Raw genomic sequence first — 18,044 nt, forward strand, 5'->3', positions numbered from 1 at the left:
AATTAATTAAGAATTAAGCAACATTTTCCAGAAGGTTTGGGGATAAACTCCTTTTAACAGCACCTGTGGCTTCCCTGTTGTCACAGCGTAATATGGGCTGGATTCCTCGGCCAGAACTCAAAATCGCAAAACCAATGAATACCAAGACAAAAAAAAAATAATAAAGTTTAAGAGATATCCAAATGTATTCAAGGAACCAGTATTTAAAATGCTGGTGTATGCAAGATGCATTCAGGCCTAAAAGTTAATCATTAAATGTAAGACCTTGCAGAAACTCAGAACAGCTGACTCTACATTCAGAGCAGCAAATAAAAGCAAACTCATGTCATCTTCAACCTGTTATGATCTGCAGACTCTGCTTATCAATTCATTTCTCAAATTGACCCCTGGAGGATCATTAAGCTGTGTTGCTCTCCTTATACGCACGATTCATGTGCTGATGCCTACATCACTACATCATCTTCATTACTCGATTGCCTTTCAGCTCATGGTCATCATAGCTCTGCAGCTACCTCCTGGGATGCACCAGAAGCCCAATATTGGCGGGTCCATTTGAACCCTTCATTCATTCACCTTAAAGATGATCCTGAAGAGAACAACTGAAGATCATGGTTTTAAAAAAGGGCTTTGGAAAACAAATGCTTAAGAGCACCTTATAGTAGGTTACAAGGAAGTGTGTTGCTGTCTTATTTTAATAAAAATATAACAAAATGAGGGACGCCTCCTCCCAGCCCACAGATGCAGCCTTGTTCTTCCTGCTCCACGCTTCCTCAGGAGTAACTCTGGGACCCGCTGGAAGCAAAGCTTCTGTTGTAGTCGTAGTTCTGCTGCTGATAAGGCAGGTTCCACTGAAACAAGAGAGAAAAGTTGGTTGTTCAAACCTAAAGAACCAGCCAGTTCTGGGGCAGCAAAGAGCCAAAGTGGAAACTTCAAAATGTTCACAAGGAGAACTATTTGATGTCAAATCAAATCAAATAGAGCAACAACATATACGCATTTACTATGTTTCTAACTAAAATTACTTTTACACCTGGTTTCTCCCCATTTATCTTTTTGATCAGAGATTTGTAGCTAATTCCCAATGTCAGGTTGTTAAAGGTCAACCTGCTGCAACTAAAGCTACCAGCATTCAGGGTGTATTTCTCAGCCTTTCTGGAAATGTTGCCATTTTACGATGAAGTCACGTTAAAGCAAAATGTAATTATTTCAAACAAAGATAAATTGATATAGAGCAGTGGTGCCAAAACTTTTTCTGTCAAGTTGAAAGTACTCAGGGGTCACAATTTGTTTTCCTCACAATTAAAAACGGTAAATAGTTTTATGGTGAAATCTTTTCTTTTTTTTTACCTGCTCAACAACAAATAATTTTTGGGGGATTTTGGGGATTAGCGCAGATAGCCTAAGTTGTAGCAGCCTGAATAAACACAGTTTATCCATTAAAAACCTTTTTGCACCTTTTGGCTTCTTGCCGACCTGAACTGCCACACTAGAAAGTGTTGCATTTAATGTCAGCTGGTACAGCTCGCTTATGGTGTGTTCAGTGACCAGAAAAAGATCTTCAATGAGCTTGAGGTCAGCCAATTATGATCACCAACTCGTATCTCAGTGCATCCCTTCTTAAAATAGAAGCATGTCATATTTATCACTTGTAATTTTATCTTCAACCTTCTTGCCTTCAAATAAACTAACCTTAAGTCCTGATGGTTATATTTGATGATATAAATATTGCCTTTTAAATGTATGTTTCACTAGGCAGAGCAAGGTTGTTCATCAAAATGATTCAAAATTATCTATAAAATAAGCTTCATGTTAATTTTACAGCTTAAATAAATGGTCACGTAACCAAATTATTCTCCAATCACTGTTTTATTTTCAGGGTATCTGAACAAACTGTTTTATATTTTAATCTCAAACTTTAACCAGTTTTAATGTTTAAGGGGTGATTAAACTAATTAAGATGTTTTTTTACATTTTCAACTAGACACTCAGTGTTTTCCCCTTAAAAACAAAATTAAATCAATTCTCATATAGTTGATAAACATCTTAATATTAAGATAATAACTTTAGATTGGTTTGGTTTAATAATAAATATATAATGAAGTGAGATGATCTGTTGCATCAATGAGATTCAGATTCAATTTAGCTGTTGCTGAAACAAATAACTGATGAAAAAGTACCGCTCACATGTCTCGGCTGCATGTTACTTCTTGGGTCGGCCCAACCTTCAAAGACAAAAACAAAACCCCAAAAAGAAAATCAGCCAACAGTTTGAACCAATAGGTCTCACAAAATATTCATCACATCTTATGCTAACCAGGGACTGCTGTCCACTGCATCCTGTTTGATGGTGGAGGACCCAGAAGGTGACGTCTTTTCTTGCACCATCTGGGTTTCTTGTCTGGTTTGATGACGGGCGGCAGCAGCCTGTGAGCCTCCTCTTTGTACTCCGTCAGGAGGATCTGTGCCTGTTCCTGCGGCAGCTCCGCGTACTCCAATTCCTCCATCAGCTCGGGCTGCGGCTCTGGAAGACTGCAGCTCACTGAAGACGAGAACAGAAATGGAGAAATACATATTTGCTGTGTCTGTGTCCAAACATTTCAATCCTGGTTTAACATGTTTTTAATCACTTAAAAATATATTATTTTTAATATTTTTTGTGGCACTATTGCCCTTTATTTTTGTTATTTTCCAAGGTAGGCAGCCGGGAAGTGGGGTGGAGATAGGGGAAGACATGCAGCACAGGTCTCCGGGGTCGGGATTGAATGGAGGACTGAGACCTCCGTATGTGGCTCGCTCTGCCGCTACGCCAAGCTACACCTTTACATTTAAGACCATTAGGGTCTCTGGGGTGCACAGGTAAATTCCCACAGAAGCAGTGGCCGATATGGACTTTACATTTTATCACACTATCTTGTGGTTTTTATTGTGATAATAAAACTAACAATAAAATTTTTTTTACAGCTTCTCTGCAGTTGCTGGGACTACATTTCACTGCAGTCAAAGCCCCACAAATACAAACACTGCACCTAAAAACACACCCATGCTTAAACAGGCTTCTTCAGGACCCCAGTTACATAAAGAAGAGAGATTTTTATCACTAACCTGCAGACAGTAACTGGATCTAATCATAATTTATCATTTATTGATGGTCTCATGAAATCAAATGGTAAAATTTATGCCCTGTTTTGTAGTCATACCGACCACTCAAAGCCCCTTACAATAAAGTGACATTTATCCAGGACACATTCATGCACCGATACACAGATCGGTAAGCAACTTGAGGTTAAGTGCCTGAGGTTATGGGACAGGCGGAAGCTGGAATCAAACCCACAACTTCTGGATTGCAAGACATCTATTCTTCCCACTGAGTACCAGTCACCCAGACAGTGGAGAACATAGTAACAGTTCCGACAATACTGTCTGCTTTTACTTTTCATGATAACGACAAACAATACGGTAACTGACCATCCCTATGTGAAGGTTGAAATTAGACCCCTTTTTCAATACAAAGCAAATAAGCCACACCTTGGAGTTTGAGCAGGGCGGTCTCAGGGATGTGCTCGCCATCACTCATTCGACGCTGTGACAGCCGTCTTTTCCACTCATCTGTTGAAGGGAAAACCATCACCACCCTCCGTCTGAAACCTGCAAACAGCTGCAGCTTGTGCCGACGTGCAGAGAAGAGGACGTTGCACTGGGGAAATACGGTAAAAAGTTAAATTATCCATTCACACACACACACACACAGCAAGCTTTTAATGTTTTTCTGCAAGAGTGAGTTTCGGGTCTAGTTCTGAGTTACTTGGTCGAGGATGTAGTTTCCAGGCGTCTCGGCAGCAGCCTTGATTAGATCGGTCAGACACTGGGAGGCCTGCTGCAGCCTCCTGTCTCTCTGACCACCACTCTGCACAAACACACACACGTTATGAAGATCAGCTGCTCAGAGGTGGATGGAGCTCTGAAAATGCTAAATCAAAGAGAAGATGAGGCTTTCACTGACTAGCATACAAGTGAGTAGGTCCTCCGTTCCCAACAGTCTGTACTTCTTCTCTGGATACTGCTTCATGTGAGTCTGAGCCCAGAAGCTCTTCCCAGAGCCTGGAAGACCCACCATCATCACCACCTGCAGGGAGAGAGAGATGAAAGCTAAAAATCTGTCTTTTAGGATTAAACACGGTGGACGCTAACAACTGCTTTTAATTAAATTGTCCTGGAAAACATTTAGGAAGGTCAATTTCAATACTCTTTTTTTATACCATTCTGGATGTTTGGGATCAGAAACTTTTACTCTGTTGTGTTTTATTATCTGTATGTTCCACAAATTATGAAACAACACAAAGCTGAAGATGAATTTGATTCATCAGTTTATCCTGGGTCTTTTTCCACCACTTAGATCCCTTCTAAAAGCTTTCAAAAGCTATAAAACTTTTATTGTAAGAATAAAAAAGTGTTTTGGGCTGCACGGTGGCGCAGTTGGTAGCACTGTTGCCTTGCAGCAAGAAGGTCCTGGGTTCGTTTCCCGTCCGAGGGTCTTTCTGCATGGAGTTTGCATGTTCTCCCCGTGCATGCGTGGGTTCTCACCGGGTATTCCGGCTTCCTCCCACAGTCCAAAGACATGCCAGTTAGGTTAATTGGTCACTCTAAATTGCCCTTAGGTGTATGAATGAGTGTGTGCTTGGTTGTATGTGTGTTGCCCTGCAATGGATTGGCGACCTGTCCAGGGTGTACCCTGCCTCTTGCCCATAGACTGCTGGAGATAGGCACCAGATTCCCCGCGACCCACTATGGAATAAGCGGTAGAAAATGACTGACTGACTAAAAAAGTGTTTAAATCAGACCTAGTTGAAGAATCACTGGTAAGAACCACTAGTAAGTTAAAAACCTAAAACATGAATGAGTTTGAGAAAAATGTAAGATTTGATGTAGCAAATCAAAGATAAAGGGTGTCATCTGAATATAAATCAATGTAAAAAGTTCTCAACTTATCAGAAATGTAGATTTACCTTCATAGTATTATTATTTATTTACTTGTTTATGTTTGGAGACTGTGTGGGAACGACCCCTGTCTCTGTCAGGTCTTTGCTGGAGTTTTGTTTCTTAAAACCAAGTCTTCTAGACACTGATCATCAGCTCAAGTTTTTCAGGCCTGTAACGTCTTCCTTTGGTCTCCACTTTCCTCATTCTGTTCAGCACACACTGCAGAATGTGCTGCCATGGTGAATTCAAGGGCCGCACAGGAAAGGCAGAAAAAAAAAAAAAAAGCTGCCAAAGCAAGAGTTTGAAAGAATTTGCTAAATACAATAAATACTCTGTATTCTTCTTTTTTCATTTTATATAAGATATTTTATCACAGCGTGTCATACTAGCTAATATATATAATAGACACACTCATTGAAGCACAAGGATGAGGAACTTTAAAGCTAAATTGCAAGGACCAAGATCTAACCTCACACTGCGCTCTGGAAGGAGTTGATGTGGTGCGCACTCTCTGACCAGCAGGGAGCGCCGTCAGCGGCGTAAACCCCGGCGGTCCGGGGTACCACTGAGGGGTTACAGGGTCCAGAAGCAATCGGACTGAACAGTTCTTGCAGAGAACATGAGGAACCAAGACTCGACCCCGCAGCACAGAGGGACTCAGGTAAAAAGCCTGGCCCAGGAAACGACTGTTCTTATGGAAAAAGAACTCAACAGCGCCATCTGTAGAAAAAGACTGAGGTTGTGGAGGAACAAACAGGAAACAAACAGAATAAGAAATAGAGAGAAACAATCCCAGCATCACTTAAACTAGAGAATATAATGACAAGTAACTCACGGCATAACAACCAATGATGTCCCCCTCAGACAGAGGCTCCCCGTACTCCTCCGTGTTTCCACCAGAAACTTTTTGACCGCATCCATCATAAGCATAAGAGAGCTCGTCCTCCCCTGGAATGAAACACACAAAGTTTCAGTTCATGGTCTTTATACAAGCGTAGAAACATGTTCAGATAAGGTTGACCTAGTCCTTACCAAGCAGCAGAGAGGAGTTGCCCACCGACCAGCCCGCTCTCAGTCCGTACGAGTCCTTGACCTCTTGGTCTTCCGACTCTACAGTCAACAACTTCCTCTCCAACCGAACCTCAAAGCCCACCCTGCCCTGCCGCACCCCGTGGGTTAGCCTGCAGCCGGACCAGAGCAGGGGGAACCGATCCCAGTACCGCGGCTGCCCACAAGATCCATCAGAGCCCACTTCAAAGTGAAGGTGACGGCCATCTGTGGAAACGACAAAGTCTCGGCGACATTTCTAAAAGGATTCCATAATAGGTAACTAACTTAAATCTGGACTCACATGGATCTAATCTCACTTTATCTTCATCCCATTCCTCTTCCTCCTCCTTGTCCTGTGGAGGCTGGGGTGATTTGGATCTGGAAAGACACAGATACTCAATTTAACACTCTTTGTTATATGACTAAAACAAACAACATGAACGCCAATGACTGAAGAGAATCGACAAGTAGGATCTGATGAGCAGAGTCCTGTCCAATGTGCATCTGTGGGTAAAATCTCATCTGTCCCTCATACAGACTCTATGGCCTGAAAAAGCTCATCAGATTTATTTCTTATATAATTAGGCATTATAATTAGGAAAACCAAACTCCCACGACCTCCTCAGCAAAACCCTGACTGTAAGGATCTGGACTGATGTTCCACAGCCAGGATAAAAGTCACACTGCTCTTATAGTCTGAGATAATTGGTTGGATCCTTCTTTCCAAAAAAATAAAAATAATAACAGTGGACCTCTGTTAAAAGTGCCTGGCTTTTGTGCTGGAAAACACTGGACCAAGACACCGATTTCAGAACTTTTCAACTTTTAATTTGACCCATAACCTGGACAACTTAAAACTAAAAAAAAAAAAAAAACTAAAACTATGAATAAAACGTTAAAACAATGTGGTTGCGTAAGTATGCACACCCTTCAACGAATACAACGAAGAAGCATCTTTTGAATTTACTACAGTAGTCAGTCTATTAGGATGGCCCATCTTGGCCTTTGAATGTTCGCCCTTCGTTCTTAGCAAAGATGCTCCAAATTGTTCAGGCCACCCCATAGTTTCAGGCTTGGCCTCTGGATGGGACGTTCCAAATGTTACATCTTCTTCAATGTTTTGCTGATTTGGATGTATGCTTTAAGTTGTGGATGAGCTGATTGAAAAGGTTCCCTGTAGCTTTCTAGCTAAAGCCTGAAGGTTTTGTTCTATAACTGACTGGTATTTGGAACTGTTCATAATTTCCTCGACCTTGACCATGTTCCCAGTTTCAGCTGACAAAAAAAAAAAAAGTCCCAAAGCATGATGCACCCACCACCATGCTTCACTGTGAGTATGGCGTTTTATTTTTGATGTTCAGTGTTGTTTTTGCACCAAACATACCTTTTGCTATCATGACCAAAACATTTAACCATGTTATCGTCACACCATACCACAATTCTTACATGCTTTTGGGAGACTTCAACTGTGTTGCTAAATTTAGACGAGGCTTGTGTCTCACCACCATCGACCAGATACATGAAGAATACATTTACATCTTTCCTGCAGCTTCGTTAATGTTGCCGTAGGCTTCTTTACAGCCTTCCTGACCAGTTTTCTTCTTGCCATATCATAACATTTTAACAGACCTCCATATCTTGGGAATGTCACCACATTGTCTCCTCCTGATGGTTGTATTCACTGTGTGTCATCGTATATCTTAATGTCTTAGAAATTATTTAGTAACTTCTTCTGACTGATACCTTTTAACATGTATGATCCCTTCGGTGTTTTGGAAGCTCTCTGCAGACCACGGAGTTAATCAAGAGTTTCTTCCAGTTTCTACTCCAAAAATTCCCTTCTTTTTTTAATCGAACATTTGAGTATAAAACATTTATCTATATTTTGTTTTAATTTTTTTTTGTTCAAATGTTAATGAAACACTGAAGTTGGCTTTCAATTTGAAAGCATGGTAAAGGCCAACTTTGCTCTTCTTCTTGGCTTCTGGACCAATTTAGATCAACTCCATCAAGTATTAAATACTGATTCTTAAAAGCACTTTTAAGCACAATTGTTGAATGAATGTGCTTTAGTGTTTTTTTCCCCCCACTGATTCAAAAACTATGGAGTTTGACAACAACCTAAGTTGTGTTGTAGCAAATCAAAGATTAAAGACAACATTTAAATATGAATCCGTGAAAAATAACTTGAATTTATTCGAGTTTTTGATCTATATTTCAAATCAAAACTGAGGAATAAAGTCTGGAAACCCAAGTTTCTCTTTTCCAAACCTATCCATACTCTCCAGGGTGAAGGAACCCTGTTAGTCAAAGACACTTTAAATGATTTATTTAACAGCAGTTTGAATGTGGGGGTTAAATGCGAACACAGCCACTAGTTATAAAAACGTGTGCACATTATTTGTTTTTATGTTGCGTCTCTAAAGGATTTCATTGTTTTTTAACAGAGTTAAACTGCTTATAGATCACATTAAAGGTGGAAAAAGATCTGTAATTATTTATCTTGGACCGATTTATTTACGTCACAAAAACCTAGCATCTCAGTACTGTGTAGATTTTTAACTAACTGTCTACCTTTTGTATCGTATCTCCTCTTTGAACTCATAGAAAGCTCTTCCTCTGCCCATTTCCTCAGAGAGAGGACCACCTGTAGGTTCCAGCTGCCCTCCCTCAGCCTGACAGACAGTCTCAGAACCTGGTAGGCGCTCGGAACCCGGTGATACCGCTGGTGAACCGGGTTCTAACTCAGTTTGTGTGGCGGTGTCCGTGTACGCTCTACTCCGGTTTACTTCACACAGCGCAGCAGCACATTCGACCACCGGCGGTGACGAGGACTCGGTCGGAACCTGAACCTCAGCTGGTTCCGTCGGTCCAGACGGTAAGCTGTCCTCCAGTAGTTCTACATGTTCTGGACTCTGTCCTGACTGTGAGGCGGACCACAGTCTGTCCACCAGTTCAACCTTCAGTCCTCTGCTGTCCAAGCCCAGTTCAGTTAGTTTGGACCGCAGCTCGGCCACTTTCAACTTCTTAATGTCCGCTAACTTCATTCTTACGGCATCGAGATAAAACAGTCGGTCCGTTTAAAGGAAATAAGACCTGACTGAACGATAAAGAAGATAGTCTGATTCAAAACAGTGGGGTTTCTTCTTCGTCTTCTTTTAGGAGTTTATTGGCGGGCAGTTGCCATCGTTCATGCTTCATTAGCGCCCCCTATGGTTTAGTTAACTGTTTTCAGGGCACTGACATCAGTAATATCGGCATAACGTCTTCTTTCAAATCCTTCGAAGTTGTCCTCTTTTATAAATAAATATTTTATAAAATCTAAGAATATATGCGATACTGTTTCCTTATTTTAAGCAAACTATTTAATGCACATTGACCAATCTCATTCTTGATACATCTCCTCTCTTGATTCAATGACCTATTCTTCATTTTGAATATTGTAGTATCTTCTCTATCCTGTTGTTCTTGCCATTTCCTAAAAACGTATTAAGAAAATTAATTTCACACTTTTAGATGTTTTTTTTCCAAGTACCTTGCAAAGATCCATGATTGACCTCTTAGATCCCATGACAACATAGATGGCTGCCAAGTCTTTAAAAAAATCTGTGTTTATGTACCTAAAGTTTTAGACTCAAAATAAGTTTATAAGTACCTGTAAATAAGGTTCAAAGTGTTAAATTCAATTCAATTCAGTTTATTTATATAGCGCCAATTCACAACACAGGTCATCTCAAGGAACTTCACAAAAGTCAGGTACATACATTCCAATTAATGTTCCTACATTTCTAATGTAGAAATTCACTGAGCTTTTTTGTAATCCATAATTAGTTAACCTATTTGCTTATGCAAATTTGGCCAGGTGGTGTGTTTTATGTTTTCTTCTTCAAGCTTTTTATCTGCCTTTTAAACTAAAAAGAGCAATCTTTGTCCTTCCAGCATTCATAATGCATTTTTATACACCACCATTGCAATTTTTAGTCAGTCCCTTGTGTTACAATCCTTTCAAAACTGTATATTTAGTTTTCTACTACGTGAATACATTATTTCATATTTTCTAAATCTACCAATTTGCATATATGGGATGGTAAACAAATCATCTTGTTGAATGACTGTACAAAAACAAAAATTAATCAGGATTATTTTTGCTGCCAATTTCTGCCACAACAAGATTTAGAAAAACCCATAAGCCCCAAACCAATTAGTTTTTACATATGAAACTTCTATTGCTTAAACTGGCATTAAACGAGTTTAAAAAAAACGGGAAATTAATATGAAGTTTTGTTATGCCTGGTGAGGACTTATAATGGCATCCTTGAACAAAACTGGGGGAAAACCGTGTTGATACATAATATTTTTATGGCAATTATGAAACCAGCATTTGTTTTGTGTCTAAGGGAGACAGGTGGAGCACACAAGAGGAGAGATGAACGTGTGATTGAGTCGTTCCTTTGGATGGGTGAAGGATTCATCCTTTAGATTTCTGATTATGGCGCTAACTTTATTCATGTATATTAATACAGTTTAAAGTAGCCATTAATCTGTTACACTCTGCACTTTAAAACTGTAATTTAATCACTAGATGTGCTTTGGTATCATCAAGGTTCAACAAAAAACTACGAAATGAGAGCAGGTATTTTATTTAAATACATGAAGATGAATGAGAACAAACAGGTAACAAGAATTACAGTCAGTTACAATTTAAAAACCATTTTATAAACAGTCTCCAGTGACAACACCAGCTGATCTCTCTTTACTTCAGACTTCCAGCTCCACTGTTTGTGCTTCATTACAGCTGCTCTGTACCATAACCCGAAAGAACAACAACTTTGAGTTATTTAAACAGAAAACCTTAGAAAACACGGCAATATTTTCTGTTTCAAAGCTACCATAGATCAGCAAAGAAGTTAAACAAAAACCAAGTAGATTGTTGGAGGAGATCCTGAGAGCAGCTCCATCCACACAAACAGCACCATCGTAAAAGTCGTCACAGGAGCAGAGAGGCTCGGCGGCGCGCTAACAACAGAACATTTAGGCCATCCTCACACAGTGAGCCTTTTTCATGAACTCGTAGCTCTTTCTCAACACTTGCTTCACAATAAAAGCATCTCAATGCTTCATCAGAATTAAACATAATGCAAAAAATTCTCACTTTTTTTCATCCCTGATGAGGACGCAACTGTGCAAAATGTTGGACTCCAGGAGAAATGTAAACAACCATGCTTTTTAAATATACATCAACCAAATGCAAATAAAAACATCATGAAGCATCATCAGTAACATAAATAAATAAAATATAAAGCACAGTAAAATAAGAAGTAGACAAATATTGCCAAGTGGGTGTTGACAGACCCCCAAAGAGGGATGACTGCTAAAATTGATTTTCAGTTAAATTTTATAGGATTATTATTATTTTTGTAAGACGATTCTGAAAATGATTTAGCATAGCTTTTTATAAATCACAAAAACCTGGGATTTTATCAGGAGTGTGTTCACATTTGAGGGCCACTGTATATATTACACTATTAACCTAATTTATCAGAACGTTTGCAAATCGTCGATCCTGTAGCCACGCAGGTAACCAGATGAACAAAAAAGTACAAAAAAAGATAGCTGCGCATCAAAGACGTATTAAAATGCTAAACTTAAGTAAAGCTGAAAGTAAATCCCCTAAATGTTTGATGAGTAAAAAGTTAAACATTTAGGTTTTCCTTGCAAGTCACAGTTCCTTTAAAACTAGATAAATCCCATGCTTTATTGTATATTTCTGAATCTCGTTTAGATGCATCTCACAGAGCCATCCCTCAGGGATTTAAAGAAGAAACAGACAGGGCATAGAAAAACTAAATTAAAATAGTATTAACATGCAGAGGACTAAATAATACTTAAGCATTATTAAATAAGACTGACTGGTAATGCATATTAAAGGAATTTTGCTATTTGTTTGAATTAGAATTTAAAATGTTAAAAGCTAAAATTACGACATACTGTATCTTTGGCATGTCTCTGCTGCACTTTCTTCATTCTTATCTGCTAATAATCAGTCAATATAATTTAGTGGTCAGGCTCTGCTGAATGAGATGAGGCATATGAACAATAAGACGTGCAGAGTGGACATCATAAGTGGTCATAATGAACAAAGTCAGGTTAAAATATATAAAGGGTGGAGTTAAATACGAGGAGCCGTGTCACTACCTCACTCCCTCCCTGTCAGACGTAGACAGTTGGGGTTGCAGGGGGAAGAGGAGGCGTCGGGGAGCTGCTGTCGGTCGGACTGTGTCCCAGCAGCAGCTCCTTGTCTCGGTGCAGCCAAGGACCCGTGATGTGCTGTCTGTGGGAGTGGTAGAGCCGCAGGAAGGCCAGGATGGACTGAACCAGCCACAGAGCCGTCACAAACCACAGGGACGCCTGAGGATGCAAACACAGCCGTGACTATAGGCCTAAAAACACTCAAAGTTGGGGATCACTTACTCAGCTTAAATTCCTATATTGTGTGTGTCAAGCAAGGTTGTTTTTGGTAATTAACATGCCATGTAAAGGTTAATAATTACAATACCTAGCAGAAGGTTTCATAACCCCTTAAAGTTTCACATTTTCTTATGTTATATGACTACAAACTACAACGATTATTAGGATTTTATGCAATTCACCGACAGAGAAGTACAAAATTGTGAGGTGGAAGGTTAAATGAGACACTTCTTTCTCCCCCTTTTTTTTTTTTTTTTACAAAGAAAAATCTGAAAGTGTCAATATTTAGCTCCCGTGAGTGAATACTTTCGCTGCAATTACAGCAGCAAATCAAGACTTTGACTGGGCCACTCAAACACATGAACATGCTTTGATCCAAACCAGTCTGTTGTAGCTCTAGCTGTATGTTTGAGGCTGTTTTAATGCTGGGAGGTGAACCTCCGCCTCAAGTCTTTTGTAGCCTCGTACAGGTTTTTTTCCAGGATTCTCCTGTATTTAGCTCCACACATTTATCCACACAAACAAACTGTCCTGTACCTCCTGAAGAAAAGCATCTCCAGAGGTTGATGTTACCACCACCATGTTTCACACTGGGGATGGTGTTAGTGTAAGTTAGTTTTCCTACATAGAGATATGCATGTAGAACAGAAAATTGATTTCTGGTCCCATTTATTATTAATGTTAATAACCATGTATAATTTTTCTAAAACATTACAATTATGTGCTATTTTTGTTGGTCTATCACAGAAAAATCAAAAATCAAATACATTGAGGTTTGTGGTTTTAACACCACAAAATCTGGAAACTTCGCAGAATAATTTTGCAAGGCACTGTGTGAATATTTGACTTTTAAATCCATGAACTGCACACTGGTTTGTTTCAGAGACCTCCAGCTGTTTAATTTAGCAATACTTAAAAATATAGGTTAAAACCTGGATACTCATGCCCACGTGCACTAATACCAATCTGATTTAGTTTTGAGAGTTTATATTTTTAGGCCCAGGATAAATTTCTTCTTTTACACTGGATAAATAAACTCCAGTATTGACACTACTGATATTTGCCACAGTTTCTAATAACTTTCCATCATGTGTCATATTTATTGTCTGTCAATAACGTAACGATGGCTGAACGGGAGTTCTTGTTGATTGATTATGCTTGGTTTAAAATCAACAGAATACAATCTGTAATGTAGAAGATTAAGTAAACTGGATGATTTTTTTCATACAAACATTGCTTTCATTTTATCAAATAAAATAAAAATCTGAGATGCTAAAACATTGCCAACAACAAAAAGAAGACTATTATAACAACTTGCTTTGACAGTGGGGAGCTTAGAGAGGAGGAGCCGTCACTGCTGTCAAGAGAAGGCGCAGTTTTTTTTGAGTTTCTTAACTTTCCGAAAGAAACGCATTAAATTAGCAGAAAACGGGTTTACAAGCAACACAAACATTTTTGTGTGGGGAAATGTTTGCTGAAGCTGCTGGAGGACAGACGGAACTGAAGGTTTCCATCATGTTGGCTATGTTTGGTGTTTGAATCCGAGCTCCTACCTGTGCCAAACTGAGATCTGTGTAGAAAGTGGAGGTGTTAACGTCCAGGTAAAGAGGGACAGACTGGGACTCTGCACAACTGAACATGAAACCGGGAAAGGAAAAGATTATTAATACTCATAATTATGGTCCCAGTTTATTAAAATATCTATCTATCTATCATCTATTATCTATCTATCTATCTATCTATCTATCTATCTATCTATCTATCTATCTATCTATCTATCTATCTATCTATCTATCTATCTATCTATCTATCTATCTATCTATCCATCCATCCATCCATCCATCCATCCATCCATCTATCATCTATCTATCTATCTATCTATCTATCTATCTATCTATCTATCAGGTAACCCACAGAGGATTTTACCTATAGGGACGTGTGTTGTCATCTGTGACTGTGTCGCACCAGGAGCTGAAGCCCAGAGACAAAATGACGCTGGCCCCAGCAGACAGGAAGAGCACACAGGCACTCACCAGGACTGTGAGGAAAGAGGAAAACAGGGTGCTGGGAGGAGACACACGCAGGGAGAAACATCAAGTCATGCGGAACAGTTTTCATAAGATCAAAACATAAAAAAGGTTTATTTACATGAGACTGTCCTATAAGGAGTTATTTTTCACAATTTTTTAAAACAGAAATGAAGAACATAAAACATGCTACAAGTTTAAATTGTTACATAAATAAATCTATTATTAAACTTATGAAACTTGCAACTAGTTTATAAAGTAGACAAGAAATGGAGAAGTTCATAACTTAAAATATGAATTTATATATTAAAATCTCACATTACTTTATCTGTATTTATTTACTTAATTGTTCCATATAATAGTCATATAAATATAGAAATAATTCTATGTTTTCTGTAAAGCATTTGTAATAATCATGTATTTAATACAAGTAAATAAAATTTTTTTGGTTACTTGATGACACATTTATATGACCTGGAAACCTGGTCATAATTAATTAATAAGTTAAAATGTTTGCCTCATTAAAATACTAACTATTTATGATTTTCACCTACATTTAAACAATTTGTGTCCTGCAATTTTTATGTTTAACTTTATATTTAATAAAAATATAAACACACTTAAGGTTTGGAAGGTAAAAAAGGTGAAACAACTGGAAACAAAACGTTTGGAAAATGTGAATTTATAGCATTTATTACAAGGTTTAAAACATTAATATTAAACACTTTATGAATTCTTCATCTAAAATAAGTGATGTTCAAAACATTTTGCCAGGCAAAATTAGGTTTTATGGAGCATCAACTGGATTTTATTTAACATTTGTTTCAAATGTTAGACGTTACCACACCGTAGTAAAAATATAAATACGTTTAGCTTATTCATCATATAATTGCATGCTGTTAATTAGTGCGTCATATGATATTAATAAGAGGTATATTATACATATATAAGTTTATTCTGCAAAGGCCTGCGTTTGCAATATTTGTGCATTTAACTGGATAAAGGATAAGTGCTGCCATCATAAAAACAAACCCCGTGTTTGTGTGTGTCCATGGACTTACTCGTCATGCCGTCCGTGCAGATAGAAGAGGCACCTCCAGCCCTGCGCAGCCCCGTAAAGCGTCGTAAATATACCCACAAAAGTGGCGAGTTGGCAGGCTTCCAGCGGGCCCCACCGCTGCACCACCAGGTGAGACAGCTCCTCAGGCTGTCCCGTAAGCTCGGCCTGGTCTTCTTTCCTCCAGTAGCCGGTGGAGAAGAGGGCGCAGCGGCCTTTGAAAGCCGAACCGTTAAGCGCCATCGGGACGACCACCAGCAGCCCCGTCGCGACCGACAGGGCGTGAGCGGCGCAGTGGATTAGCAGCAGCCTGCGGTCCAGCTCCATGCCGGAGGGGTGAAAAACACGTCAAATAAGAATGGGTGAGTTCCAGCTGATGCAGAAGAAAGACTGGTGTCAGCACATCCCGCAACTGAAAGCGTGTTCTGGAGAGGAGAGGGTGGGCGGGGCCGACGCTACACACGCCCTGCACGTACCAGCAGAGAGGAGGAGGAGCTACAGAGGGATCACTCTGACACAAATTCTAGAGCCCTGTTAAAACACTCGGTTACATCGCATATTACAGCATGTAATAATAACATTAAAAAAAATATATATATAGCATTTTCTATGTATTTTATCGGGACTGAATTTGATCGACTATCTGTGAGATGGAAGGAAACTGATACACTGGTTTTAATTATTTTTATAAATCTTAAAAGTGGAATCGACATTTGTATTCAGCTCACCAGATTCTATAGATGCACCTTTACTGCTGCTGGGTTGTTGTCCCATTGGAGGGTGAACTTCACCCAAGTTTTAACTCTTTGTTAAATGGTTTCCTGTCCTCCTTTTTTTTTTTTTTAGCTCCCCCCATCTTCGTATCAACTATGACTGGCTTTCTTGTACCAGAAAAGCATACTACCAGAGCTGTGGATATCTGCAGCTCCTCCAGAGTTACCATTGATCCCTTCGCTTGAGGGGTATCAGAGGAAATGTGGACTGAATACAAATAAATTCCACACTTTTAGATTTTCATGTGGTAAAAAATCAATTTCATTTCAAAATTCACAATTGTGAAGTTCTCTGTGTTGGTGTATTACAGAAATTATATAAATAAATATAATGAAGTCTGGGGTTGTAAGGTTTTAGACAATTCCTTTGCAAGGCACTGTAATTTTATTTTATCTTTAAAATATTCTTACAATATAATAGTTCAACAAGTAAGGCCATATTATATAACTTTACTTATTTATAAAGTGGTAAATTCTGGAAGTATGTTTGAAACACGATTTGTATTGTCTCACTTTTCATAAGATAAAGATTCCCGCGTGTTTCACCTTTATAATTTTAATCTATCCAACTGAATGAAAGAATTTAGGAGCAAAGTGATTAGGATCTGCATTTATTATTATTGCCAATAATGCACACGACTTTATCTAATTGACTTTATCTTTTTTTTTTTTACTTTGTATGTTCGAATTCTGTTAATGTCGCATTTCATTTGTGCACTGTAAAATTTGGCTGCACGGTCACAAAATAAATGAATATATCAAGTAATGCGTATTAGAACAAGACTAAATAGTAATGTAGACGTGATCAAAGCATTTAAGATCTTGTTTTCATGTTTAGCCTAATGTTTTAGCAAAGTGATACATCTTCATACACAAACAATCTTCGGTGTAAGTTGAAAGTTTTCCATCAGTGACATAAGGCTACTACGTCATGTCGGATTTCTGCAGATGACCTACTTTAGTGGAGAAATATATGTCAAAACCCTGCAGACAAGTCTATTGTATGTAGCATCAAAAAATGATTAGATTTAATGAAAAAATCTGATTTACTCTGAATCTTCAAAGAAGCCAATGAAAATCAGTACAGCACTGATGTCTGTACAGGTACAGAAAAGTTAGCTGCATTCAAATGGCTGACTGGGGTCCAGGCTGACCTTCAGTGGTGGTTAAAAAGGTGGGGTGGAGCTGGTGGAAATTCCTCCATGCAACGCACCCTCGCCCATCACTACACGATGAAGGGTTTTCTCCTAAAATCAGCAAAAGTTACATAAAGAAGGCTGGAGATTCACATCCTCTAAGAGGAGAGATCAAAGTCCAAGCATTGTTACTGAATAAATACAAAACAACCTCAAATTATGTTATTTGTCATTTTGTTTTTCAAGAATGCTTTCATTGTACAGAAAGTTAGATTAATTTCTGAAAGTGTTGTAAAATGGGAGTTTTTACTCTCTTTCCTCCCTGTGCACCACCGGGTCCGTTTCTCTCCAGTTCCGAGACCCAACCAGTAAAACCAGCAAAGTATTTACCTTGTGAAATAATGAGAAATGGTTAAGTATAAAATCAAGCTTTAATGCCAAAATGATCAGTGTACAGAGTATACAATTGAACAGATACAGAGTGACATTCACCTTCGGTACCGGGCCCCCCTCAGCCCATCTTAGGGAAGAACCGAGAGGAGCAAAGAATGGAGCG

At 38.9% G+C, this 18,044-nt stretch overlaps 2 protein-coding genes across 2 annotated transcripts; both read right to left on the reverse strand.

Moving 5' to 3' along the window:
• Nucleotides 1–161: 161 nt before the first annotated feature.
• On the reverse strand, nt 162–9,199 carry si:ch211-107m4.1 (heterogeneous nuclear ribonucleoprotein U-like protein 2). Its single transcript, XM_047352672.1, has 11 exons — nt 8,602–9,199; nt 6,329–6,405; nt 6,010–6,252; nt 5,813–5,925; nt 5,447–5,710; nt 4,001–4,123; nt 3,803–3,904; nt 3,526–3,694; nt 2,315–2,539; nt 2,185–2,222; nt 162–848 (listed from the first exon to the last, which is right to left on the reverse strand). The coding sequence occupies exons 1-11, from the start codon at nt 9,072–9,074 to the stop codon at nt 771–773; spliced, it is 1,905 nt and encodes a 634-aa protein (XP_047208628.1). The 5' UTR covers nt 9,075–9,199; the 3' UTR covers nt 162–770.
• A 1,452-nt stretch (nt 9,200–10,651) lies between these two features.
• On the reverse strand, nt 10,652–16,049 carry zgc:153018 (Transmembrane protein 179-like). Its single transcript, XM_047352656.1, has 4 exons — nt 15,584–16,049; nt 14,422–14,559; nt 14,049–14,127; nt 10,652–12,435 (listed from the first exon to the last, which is right to left on the reverse strand). The coding sequence occupies exons 1-4, from the start codon at nt 15,904–15,906 to the stop codon at nt 12,238–12,240; spliced, it is 738 nt and encodes a 245-aa protein (XP_047208612.1). The 5' UTR covers nt 15,907–16,049; the 3' UTR covers nt 10,652–12,237.
• Between the last annotated feature and the right edge of the window lie 1,995 nt (nt 16,050–18,044).

The sequence above is a fragment of the Girardinichthys multiradiatus genome, chromosome 23 (assembly GCF_021462225.1).
Source record: "Girardinichthys multiradiatus isolate DD_20200921_A chromosome 23, DD_fGirMul_XY1, whole genome shotgun sequence".
Lineage (NCBI taxonomy): Eukaryota > Metazoa > Chordata > Actinopteri > Cyprinodontiformes > Goodeidae > Girardinichthys > Girardinichthys multiradiatus.

Coding starts and splice junctions, on each gene's coding strand:
- si:ch211-107m4.1 (XM_047352672.1), bottom strand. CDS start 9,074: ATGAAGTTAGCGGACATTAAGAAGTTGAAAGTGGCCGAGCTGCGGTCC. Junction 5,711..5,812: donor ACATCATTGGTTGTTATGCC/GTGAGTTACTTG, acceptor CCACAACCTCAG/TCTTTTTCTACAGATGGCGC. Junction 2,223..2,314: donor GCAGTGGACAGCAGTCCCTG/GTTAGCATAAGA, acceptor TTGTCTTTGAAG/GTTGGGCCGACCCAAGAAGT.
- zgc:153018 (XM_047352656.1), bottom strand. CDS start 15,906: ATGGAGCTGGACCGCAGGCTGCTGCTAATCCACTGCGCCGCTCACGCC. Junction 14,560..15,583: donor CTGCACGGACGGCATGACGA/GTAAGTCCATGG, acceptor GTCTCCTCCCAG/CACCCTGTTTTCCTCTTTCC. Junction 12,436..14,048: donor CAGATCTCAGTTTGGCACAG/GTAGGAGCTCGG, acceptor TTGCATCCTCAG/GCGTCCCTGTGGTTTGTGAC.